Source organism: Narcine bancroftii, chromosome 3 (genome assembly GCF_036971445.1).
Source record: "Narcine bancroftii isolate sNarBan1 chromosome 3, sNarBan1.hap1, whole genome shotgun sequence".
In the NCBI taxonomy this organism is placed as follows: domain Eukaryota; kingdom Metazoa; phylum Chordata; class Chondrichthyes; order Torpediniformes; family Narcinidae; genus Narcine; species Narcine bancroftii.
Window position 1 is genome coordinate 297,522,062 of NC_091471.1, and position 12,338 is coordinate 297,534,399.

At 37.7% G+C, this 12,338-nt stretch overlaps 1 protein-coding gene across 5 annotated transcripts in view; it reads right to left on the reverse strand.

Annotated features, from left to right (window-relative positions):
* fzr1a (fizzy/cell division cycle 20 related 1a) overlaps nt 1–12,338 on the reverse strand; it is a 33,925-nt gene that overhangs the window by 20,729 nt on the left and 858 nt on the right. For 4 of the 5 annotated variants that reach the window (XR_011354549.1, XM_069928647.1, XM_069928644.1 and 1 more), the window contains exons 2-5: nt 8,394–8,507; nt 3,120–3,245; nt 2,146–2,209; nt 41–168 (exon numbers count right to left, since the gene is read on the reverse strand). Coding sequence is in view for 4 of the 5 variants with exons in the window: in XM_069928647.1 (XP_069784748.1) it covers nt 41–168; nt 2,146–2,209; nt 3,120–3,245; nt 8,394–8,462 (387 nt within the window). In the remaining variant the exon portion in view is untranslated. Of the gene's footprint in view, nt 1–40; nt 169–2,145; nt 2,210–3,119; nt 3,246–7,766; nt 7,988–8,393; nt 8,508–12,338 lie in introns of those variants that run through there. The other variant, XM_069928646.1, reaches the window with a different exon arrangement.

A 12,338-nucleotide genomic window follows, 5' to 3' on the forward strand; every position in this document is an offset into this window, starting at 1 on the left:
GCATGTGAATGTTATGTTTTGTGGTATTGACAGATTATACCTTAAATAAACTTTTCTTTTCAGGTGTTGATGGCTGTAATCTCCTATCCTCAGTCTGAGGGTCCTGAACCTTTTCAATCCCTGCTCCAAGAAGCTCATTTCTAAGTAATGCAGAATAAGCAAGTCCATCTATAAATAAAACATTCAGAGAAAGTTTACAAATTTAAAGATTACATGAAAAACTGTCATAATGTTGAGCAATGAAAAACAATCTATCTTTGGCAGTTTCTGTCATAGAATAGGTTTTAGAAACTAGAAACTGAAACATTACTTCTAAATGCTGGAGTCATCTTCTGATGTAGCATGCTATTGTTCAAAGTACAGATTTATTGTCAGAGTACGCACAGTACATGACATCACATATAACCCCAAGATTTATTTTTCCTGCAGGCCAGGCAGAATTTCTACTTCATTAGTAGTGCAAAAAAAAAAACTGTACTTAGGCAAAGTAAAATTCTTAAACGAGTTTCTGATTGAGTTTGTTGCTTAGGAATATAATGGTGGAGGAGTAGCAACAGTTCCTGAACCTGGTGGTACAGATCCTGTGGCACTTATACCTCTTTGCTGATGGTAGCAGCAAGAACAGAGTGTGTGTTGGGTGGAGTGGATCTTTGATTGCTGTTGCTCTCTGACAGCAGCGTTCCATGTAGATTTTCTTGATGGTGGGGAGAGTTTTGCCTGTGATTTACTGGGCTGTGTCCACTACCTTTTGCATGGCTTTATGCTCAGATATTATTTTGGTACCTACTACCAGAAAGCCCACAACTTACGAACACAAGAACATTAGGAGAACCAGCATAGACCATTTGTGCCTTCACACCTGATCTGTCATACAAGGACGATCAAAGGTGATCCTTTACTTCTGCATAATGTTTCAATATCACTCCCAAATCCCTCAATTCTCCATGTATCCAAAAATCCATTGCACTTGATCTTGAACATACACACCTTGCATACCCATCAGGTTTTCTGAATTTATACCCTTTGACTTCTGATCTGTCCTGAATGGCTGAACCCTTATCGAGTAACAAACCAGAAGGCCTCAATAAGTAGGCCATTGTGACTAATCCAATACTGTTCAAGTACTCTTTCTTCACAACCTTTGACTCACTGAAATCTCAGTCGCAGACTTAAATATACACACAGGCTTGTCTCCATAGCTCCACGAGACAAGGTATTGGAAAACTCACAACCCTCCAGGATAGATTCAAGCTCATCTCAGTCTTAAATAGATGTGCCCTTATTTAGAAACTATGGCTTTAGTTCTGTAATCCACCACAAGGAAACATCCTCTTAGCATTTACTCATTTCAACCCTTCAAGAACCTAATGTGCTTCAGTGAGATTCTCTCTCATTTGTCTAAACTCAGTACTCACAGCCTGGTTGGCTTCACATAATAGCACAATCCAGTCAGATCTGGTGACCCTTTCCTCAATTGTCTCCAATTAAATAATATCTTTCTGGTAGTACTCTAAACAAGGTCTACGAGTAACAAGATGTTAGGCCACGTACACTTACTGAACCAGTCAAGACAAAAGAAATGTCAGTGAATGTGTCTGACCTATTCAAAAACTATGAAAAAGTAAACAAGACCTTTAAATATTGTGAAAAATTCAAAGCTACCCAAGTTTTATCTTTCTCTCTCCTGGCCATACTTTCTCAATGAAACAAAGGAGTCATCAAATTTACAAAAGATCCAATCTGATGCAGATTAAATGTATTAGTATAACCACTGGAAAAGAGGCAGTTTGCCCTTTCCTGCTAGAAAATCATGATTTGAACCATGGTTACCATCAGCTGCAAGGTTTAGGGTGAACATGTCTGCTTGAGTGCATGTATGAAATTTCCTCAGCTTGCAGAGACAAATTCACACAACTCAATGCAGAATTGGCAGATTTTATACAAATATTCAATTTGATTATTTTGTCTTAATTTCCCCTCTTGGCAAAACAAATGAATTCCCCTGCAATGTTTTACCGTTATTAGGCTTTTTAAAAATATCTGCATATAATCTGAAAAGGCCCTAAATATGCATATTCTATAAAAGTACATTGAATTTCAAGAATGAGAAAAAAATTAAAATAACTAAAAATGTATATATTAAACCTTTTCCAGTGTCAGAGGTTACATCTTTTGCTTTTCTGTTTTGGCTGGGTGACTTTTCATTTTCCTGAAACAGACAAAAATCAGAATACATTTTCAAATACATGTGTTCATTGCTCAGCTTTACACAGATCTTTAAACAACATTGGGGCAGCAGGGCTGTCATAGTGCTTGCAATATTATTACAGCGCCAGGGACCAGGATTCGAATCTGGCACTGTCTAAGGAGTTTTAATGTTCTCCCCACGTCTATTTGGGTTTCCTCTGGGTACACCAGTTTCCTCCCATCCTACAAAACATTTGGGAGCTGTAGATTAATTTAGTGTATTCGGGCAGCATTGGTTCAAGTGCCGGAATGGCCTATAACAGTGCCATATGTCTAAATTTAAATAAATCCTCTGAGAAATGGCCCTCCAATCTATTCATAAATGGTGATATCCAATATATGTAGATTAGTGTGGGCATTTTTGGTACACACTACTCAATAGTTTAAACAATTGGCCCTATGATGTACAACTCAAAGTCACTCAATACTCATTGGGAGGTAAAAATGAACTAAAAAGATTTGCTATGACCAAACTCTTATGTAACAAGTGACTTTCAACTTAAACAAAATAGTCCACATCCAATGAAGATTTTATTTAAAAAAAAATCAAAATCTAAGATAATTTCTTAAGTATTAAATCCTATGGGGGGTGGGGGGGGAAAACGGAAAGAGCTTGAACTTTGCAAAACACTTTGCATAGAATTGATAATTATAAATTGTAGTCAACACAGATTATGTTAACATTGACAATGATAATGTTGATAACTGAGTTTAAGTTTGGAAAATCGTAAATAAAATATACAAAAAAATTAAGATCATTTGGTTCTTAATACACACAAGTTTTACCCAAAATTATCTGGGTGGCGTGTTCTGGAAAGGCTTGTATCACCAAATTTAAAAAAGTAAAACAAATGATTTTGAAAACAACATACATTTATTCTGTGGAAGTTTATACTCCAGTTTGCTGATGCTCTTGATGGAATAAATCGGTCGCCACTTTTACTTGGTGATGACACTGGTGAATTGGAAGGTGTTAACGTTCTCCTAACGTCTGATAGCTACACAAGATCCAAAGAGAATTATATTAAGTTCAAATTAAATTGGCAATTAATAAAAGACTACAATTCAGATTTCCAAGTTTCTTAATTTTCAACTTGTTTTCTAAAACTATAAAAATAAATGCAATTTAAAAATTCATGGAAACACACAATAGCCTAACCCTTCTGTTAAGAAAAAACAGGTTAATTTTCGAGGCATGTTGCAAATGAGAACGAGACCCTTTTAGCCTGTATACATTTTCCTTTAATCGATAGGAACAGATTTAGAAATATAACCATATAACCACTTACAGCACAGAACAGGCCAGTTCGGCCCTACTAGTCCATGCCGTAGCAAATCCCCACCCTCCTAGTCCCACTGACCAGCACCTGGTCCATACCCCTCTAGTCCCCTCCTATCCATGTAACGATCCATTCTTTCCTTAAATGTAACCAATGATCCCGCCTCGACCACGTCTGCCGGAAGCTCATTCCACATCCCCACCACCCTCTGCGTAAACAAATTTCCCCTCATGTTCCCCTTATAATTTTCCCCCTTCAATCTTAAACCATGTCCTCTAGTTTGAATCTCCCCCTTTCTTAATTGAAAAAGCCTATCCACATTTACTCTGTCTGTCCCTTTTAAAATCTTAAACACCTCTATCAAGCCCCCCCCTCAATCTTCTACGCTCCAGAGAAAAAAGCTCCAGTCTGCACAACCTTTCCCTGTTACTCAGACCCTGAAATCCTGTCAACATTCTCATGAACCTTCTCTGCACTCTTTCTATTTTGTTTATATCTTTCCTATAATTTGGTGACCAAAACTGTACACAGTACTCCAAATTTGGCCTCACCAATGCCTTGTACAATTTCATCATAATCTCCCTACTCTTGAATTCAATACTCCGATTTATGAAGGCTAACATTCCAAATGCCTTCTTCACCACACCATCTACCTGAGTATCAGCCTTGAGGGTACTATTTACCATAACTCCTAAATCCCTTTGTTGCTCAATTGTCTACCATTCAATGTATATGACCTATTTAAATTTCCCTTTCCAAAATGTAGCACCTCACATTTATCTGTATTAAATTCCATCAGCCATTTCTCAGCCCACACCTCCAGTCTTCCTAAATCACCTTTTAATCTACAGTAATCTACCTCACTGTCCACAACACCACCAATCTTTGTGTCATCCGCAAACTTGCTTATCCAATTCTCCACCCCTACATCTAGATCATTAATATATATAACAAATAATAGTGGACCCAGGACCAAACCCTGAGGAACTCCACTAGTCACCGGCCTCCAATTGGACAAACAATTTTCTACCACTACTCTCTGACACCTCCCATCCAACCACTGCTGAATCCATTTCACTACCTCTTTATTTATACCTAATGCCTCCACCTTTTTTCCTAACCTCCTGTGGGGAACTTTGTCAAAAGCTTTACTAAAGTCCAAATAGACAACATCCACAGCTTTCCCTTCATCAACCTTTTTTGTAACCCCCTCGAAGAACTCAATCAGGTTTGTCAAGCATGATCTACCCCTGACAAAACCATGCTGATTACTCCCTATCAATCCCTGTACCTCCAAAAATTTGTAAATAGCACCCCTCAGAACACTTTCCATCAACTTGCCCACCACAGACGTCAGACTTACAGGCCTATAATTCCCAGGTTTGCATTTGGACCCTTTCTTAAACAGAGGAACCACATGCGCCACCCTCCAATCCTTTGGCACCACCCCCGTGGCCAGTGACATCCTAAATATCTCTGTTAATGGCCCCACTAACTGTCCACTAGCCTCCCTGAGTGTCCTAGGGAATATTTTGTCCGGTCCGGGAGATTTATCCACCTTTATCTTTTTTAACACAGCCATCACTACCTCCTCGGTTATCCTTATATGCTTCATGACCTCCCCACTATTTTTCTTTACTTCAACTGGTTCAACATTTTTTTCCCTAGTGAATACCGAGGCAAAGAAATCATTCAAAATTTCCCCCATTTCCTCAGACTTCTCACTCAGCCTACCCTCGCTATCTACAAGGGGTCCAATTTTATCTCTCACTAATCTTTTACTTTTAATGTACTTATAGAAACCCTTTGGATTTATTTTTACTCTGTCAGCCAAAGCCTCTTCATGCCTTTTTTTGGCCTTTCTAATTTCTTTCTTAAGATTCCTTCTACACTCCTTGTAGTCCTCCTTCAACTTCTCAGCTTCCTGGTCTTTATCTTGTACAACTCCCTTTTTCTCCTAACCAAATTTCCAATATTCCACTATTTAAAAAAGATAATAAGCGTGAAAGTCCTAATGCAGGATCATGATCCAAAACATGGACCATGCCTTTCCCTCCACAGATGCTGACTGACCTTCTGAGCTCTTCCAGTGCTTTGTTTTTTCTTGCACAAGTTTTGAAGTGTATCCTGTCTTTTCTCTTGAAAGCAAGACTATTTCTTCTAATCCTAGATGCCAAAAAAAGTTTATTCTTTCTTTCTACCCTGTCAGTTTTGGAGCATTTAAATGTACAAAAGATCATACAAATTTTGCTTATAAATCCACGATACTCTAGATGAATACAAGCTGTCTAAACAATGACACAAGTGTGTTGAGTTCTCTAACTATGACCATACTACATTTTGCTTCCTTGTATTCCAGTCCTCGGATACTAAAGAACCTAACCCTCAGGTCAGCATTTTATTATTAATGCATCCTGTGGCTTTGAACTTCGACTCTTTCCAAATTTTCATCATTTAAAGCAATTTGTTCTATTTTTGGTGCATGCTCATTGGCAACATAGAAAATATTTATTAAATGAAAATATCCCATATACTTTAAATCAGAGTGGATTACATAAAATCTAATTACATCACTCCTTGTGTTGTAGATTACTGCAGAAAGGTAGCTTACAGCAACTTTTTATGTAATCGCTTCAATCATGTTTCAATGACAACAGCTTTTTCCGATTCATTCTTTACAAATTATTTGAATGCTGCTATTAACAGCTACGGCAATGTTAACGGGTCCACTCTGCTTCATCAGTTAAAACACAAATGCTGCAGGAACTCAGCTGGTGTCTCAGCATCCACTGGAGATAAAGCTATAAATGACATTTCAGGCCTGAGACCTTCATCAAAAGGTCTATTTGCTCTATTGAAACACTACTTTTTCTCCTTGCACTAACTATAACTGTGAATCTTTACCTATCTATCCTTTCATATTTATTATCTGTGTTTTGCCATATTGTGGTAACATATAATGTATACTATTATAGTTGCTTGGCTGCAGCAAGAATTTCAGTACATTGTACATGGCAAACTCATCAGTCATTAAATTTTCGCACTTCAAATGCATGCTTATCATTTGACAGTGCCCAAGGAATTTGATGCCACAGTCCTTCAATGCCATTGACAGATAATGCTCTAGTTTAACAAACTAAACCAAGCAGCTTGACACAGCTATGTCACACAAGGTTTGATGCACAAAGAATCCCAATATCTGGAATTGGTCCCATATACAGAATGCATGTTTCATTGGGTAGTTAGGCAAATTTACTAATTATCGGTAGTGTCCAATAGTGCTGGGTACTTGGCTAATCTAATGCTTTATTCAGGCAAGTTCTTATTGCTTTCAAAGGTACCTAACCTTCAAAGGTACCTAGTGAAAATGGTAATTGCTGCCATAACATTGATTGAGGGAGATAATTCTCTTCCATTCCTTGAAATACTGCCCTGTTACTCAGGTTCCATCCACTTGAATTCCCCACCTTCAGAGATGCAAAACATTATAAAACACATTTCAACTTTGTTGTCACAGAGCACATACATGACATCACTTACAATCGAGATTCTTTTTCCTGCAGGTGTGGCAGAATTACCACTTATGGGTAGTGCAAAACAAAAAAAAATCTGTGCACAACTTACACTTGCAAACAAGAACTAAACAGATAGCGAATGTAAACAAGCCAACTGCAATACAGAGAGAATTTTTTAAAAAATCAATAAAATGCACAATTAAGAGTCCTTTAATGAGTCCCTCATTACGTTTGTTGTGGAGTCTGATGTTAGGGTAGCAGCTGTTCCTGAAACTGGTGGTGAGAGTCTTGTGGCACCTATTCCTCTTTAGCCTTCAAAATTATGCTGACCTAAACCTACTTCATGACTCTATCCCTTCCCTCCAACACAGTCCATAACATTCCATTTTTCTTAGATCCATGTACCTGATAATTTTCCCTACTGTCTCAGCCTCTACCACCACCCTATAAAAAGCCCATTTATGATATCACCAAGGTGCTGGCTGTCCACTTCATCCATGCCTCTCAATCTTTTAGACCTCTCGAGTGGCCTCCATCCCCTGACCCACCAAAGACAAAATCCCTAGCTTGCTTTTCATGACATGTTCTCCAATTCAGACAGCATCCTAGTAAATCACCTCTGCACCCTCAAAGCTTCCACATCCTTCCTGTAATGTTGCAACCGGAACAGAACACAATTCTCAAAATATGAATTAACCAGAGTATTAAAGAGTTGTAATATTACCTCACAGCTCTTGAACTCATTCCTGTAACTAATGAAGGCTAGCATGGGGCTTCTCAACTACCCTATCAATTTGCCCAGCAACTTTGAGAAAACTATGAACTTGAACCTCAAGATCCCTCTGTTGCTCCACATTTTAAATTCTGCCATTAACCTTGTATTTTGCCTTCAAGTTGGATCTTCCCAAGCGTATCAATTCACTCTTCCAGATAGAACTCCATCTGTCACTTCTCTGCCCAACTCTGCACCCTTTCCATATACTGTTGTAACCTATAAACATCCACAGTTCTTTTGTGACCTATGACAACCATCACCACCCCTCCCGATCATCATCGCCCTGACTGCTGCCGCCTCTTTCCCCCCCCCCCCTTTGATTGTGAGCATACATTTAAGGAAGGTAATTTGCCAAATTAAACAGATTGATGAGCTTAGGATATCATAAATCACTCTAATTCAATAATTTTGTTTAAAAGAATAATTGAAGATTTATAACAAAAGACGGGATAATCATAGTTTGTCTGATTTTCAACTAGATAGCATTTTTAAGCCACCCAATGTGGGAGATCACACAAAAAAATAATCAAAACGAATGTGAAATAGATGAAATCCAAATTAAAAGATGATACTTACACAAGGTACCATGTTTTCATTCTGAACATTAATCTGTCTTAAAAGGCGCCTTTCATAGTCTTGATCCATAGTTAATGGAGATAAATGACGGTAAGTTTTATCAAGATGGCAGATCTGAAATCAGGAAAGGAAAGTTATTTCTAAAACAAATATAAACATTTGTCTACATGTTTTGGGTGGTACAGCTGCACTGTTTTACTGTTACAGAGACCCAAATGTGAACCTGATCTTGGGATTATCTACATTAAGTTTTTAAATCAATAACCATGCAGACTTCCTCTGGGTATTGCATTTTCCTCCCACATCTCAGACAAGTTATACTTTAGTTAGACTAGTATCCAAAAGAATCAAAGGGAAGTTGATGGGCAAATGTGAGAGACATTTATTACACATACACAGGCAATAATTTGAGGGAGGGCAAATTATAAGCAGATAAATTCACTTCATAACCATCTTGGGGGACATCAGTGCTTGAACTAACTGCCAAATTTGATCAGATAAAAAAAAGCATCAAAAATTCTACAAGAATTCACAACCTCAAACATTTGGAAATCCCAAATCGAAAGTTGCCACAAAGGAATTATGGAAATGTAACAGGTTTGCAGGAGGTAAATACCCATTCCGATGGCTATATCCGTAGCCTTATAAATTATGGCCAAGGCCCATTTAAATCCACTGTTCTCCAACAATGCTATCCTTTCCCACAAAGTGCACCAGTGCATCTCCATCCTGTCTGACCAGTATTGTAGAAATTATTTTTCATGAATTTTTGTAAATTAATGACTCTGGATTAAAAAAAAGTCCTTCTTATACACTTTAGGGTCTTCAAACTTGTACACTTAGACATTTTAAACCCCTCTGTTTAAAGACTCAGTCTAAATAATGACTGCTCTCCAACCATCATTTGCATATGGTTGCAGCTCTCGTATGTTTTGAATGGTCTTCAGATAGCATTATGCCATGTTCTTTTAAATATAAATTTAGACATACGGACCTTCTGGCCCACGAGCCCATGCCGCCTAAATATACTAATTGACCTACAAATCCCACACATTTTTGGAGGATGAGAAGAAATCCACACAGATACAAAGAGAACATACAAACTCCTTAAAGAATGCGCCATATTCCAATCAAGATCACTTCAACAGTGTGGCAATAACCACTAAATTAACTTGCCATTCTCTATTAAGTCTCAATATTCTGCTTCATCTTCCCTTAAAAAGTTCTTAAAAGATTAAGTAAATGAAACATGACTGAAAACATTGCTCCAAACACATGTTCTTTGCCAATTCAAATTTATAGCTAGGTTCTTTTTCCTTATGAAATAACCTTATTCAATTAGCAGTGGTCCGAGAAAGGAAATGAAAATAACTTCCAATTCTCATGTAGACAAAATATTTGGATAATACATATGGCAGTATTCATGGTTCCATCAACAACAATGCAACAATTCTGTAAAAGAGAATGCACGTAATTGGGAGAACCAGAAGTTGTTCTGGTGAACGGTAGACAAAACTACCTTAATTCTAAAAAACTAATCACACCTTGGGAACAACAACTGTCTGAACAAGCAGGATCAGTGAGATAAGGTATGCCTGCAGGTTAACATTCAAACCAACTGATTAGTAACTATTTTGCAAAACAACAAATGTGGCAATTACAGCAAGTGATGCACATCACATTGAACGACAGGAATTGGGGATTATGGCGCATTCCTTCACATTACAAGGTAACCATTAGATATTGATTGCTATGTTAACCAATTCCACCATAATTTAATAAGCAGAAGTAGATACTGAATTAGATGGCCTTTCCTTCAGCAACTTTGGTTAACAAGTACAATGAGTACAGAGTACTGATATTCTTAAAGATAGTTGAACAGAATTAGAACAAAATCAGGTACTGAACTGACATAACAGATTTTGTTGAGGAATTGTGTGTACCATCTTTATTTTTAAAAAAAATTGTATGCAAATCAGGCCTGTATACTCCCAATAAGGTGAAATGACAGAACCGCAGATCTTAGAACAGTAAACAGCACAGGTAACAGGCTACCACAGTTTATGATGAGCGCTTACAGAGATCCATTTCATCTTACCTAGAATAAAAGAACTAGGAGGCATGGTCTGCTTTTGGAGATGAGAAACATGAATTTGCTCAAACAATATTGCAATCAAAAAAGTGGTTTTAGCTCCAGTGGGATGACTGTTAGCTAGAATTCAAGCATCAGGCAAAAAAAACCCAGATACTGCCTCTCTGTTAGTTCTCCATTCATAGAACGAACATGCAGTCTCAAGCAACTGGAAATCCATGTACATGTTGGATACCAGGGTCTTTATTGTATTAAAATACAAATTGGATTATTTATTCAGAAAGTTATACAATATGAAATACATGACAAAGATGTGGCCCATGATTCCCAAAGCACCAACACCCTTCACTTTTCTCCATGTCTAGCCAAGAGATTGCCAGTAATAAAGTCCATTATCATTGTACTTGTTAGGTCTGCTTTGTTCATGAATGAGTGAGACAAACACCAGACTGAGTCGAAATCAGGGTTCTTTGTTCTTTATTACCGGATTGTAACACTTGCAACTAACAATGTTAGTCGGAGAATGCATTCTGCCGTTATCAGCAAAATGGTGATTTTTTTATACCCTTGGATACGTGCTTAGAACATCATCATATCATTACTTGTCCAATGACTAAAACTGTTGCTATCCTTTCCCTGCTAGCTTCCTGCCTCTCAATCCATCAATGTCTCTCTTATCTTGTAAGTACAAGGATGCATTCACATCTTGTTACAGCCCTGCACAGGATAACTCCTTACACATTCCCATCTCATGATGTTTTACCTTACATACTGCACACACATTATGATAATAGGTGAAGAATCCAAACCAAAGCATAGAAAAGATAAACGGTTTGCAAAACAAAAACCTGTGGGAGTGTTTTGGGGGCAAATTACCCTCATCAATTTCACAGCTCAATTCAAGAATAATTGTTGTCAATAGTTCTGTCACCAATTATTTCCCACAAGTATAATTTTCTATTTACATTGGTTTATACAGAAATCTAGTGTGTTACATGGAGATGTGCTTCATGTTGTGATCTAAATCCTAAACTTTAGCATTCTGCTCTTTTCAGATACTACATGATCTGCCTTTATCAAATTAGACCAGCCATTCCCAACCTTTTATTGACTACAGCCCCCTTAGAACTCTGCTCAAAGTTTATGGGCCCCCTTCCCTGTGAAGCAGTCTAGTTGGCTTCTTCTGAACTTCTCTCCTACTGACTACATAAAAAACATTTATGATTTCAGTCTTCTTTCAGTGTGCTGTGGCTTCCATTGAGAATGGCTGGATCAGAGGAATTATTTTTTTAAATTACACCGCACGCAAATAAAAAGGAATCAAAATGTTGTGACACTTAGGAGATACAATGAAAGGGGAGCAGAAAATCAGCCCCGTGGAAACAAACAATTGTGAATGTTTCAGGTCACCTGTCAGAGCGTGTTTGATACAGAAAGTTAATTCATTCTATTTCTCCAGCTTACTGAGTGATTCCAGCAATTCTGCTTTAGCTCCCCATTTATAGCACCAGTCTAAATTTTTTTAAATTTTATGAACAAGCCTGACCAATGATTCACACTCAAAACAAAAAAACATGAAATGAACAGATCTCATACCCCAAATACCATTGGTGGGTCATTAATATGCCTAAAGTGGCATTGGTGTGATTGTGAACAGACATGCCAGCACATTAAATATTGTGTGGGTTCAATGATAACCTGCAGCCTGTTGACAAGTAGTGACAATGCAGAAAGACTGAACAATACATTTTTGTTTGGAGAGGTTACACGGTCATTGAAAGCAAATTCCTACAGCTGAAAGACAGATCTAAAACTATAAACTGGACTAGAATGGAGGCGTTGTCCTCTAAGGG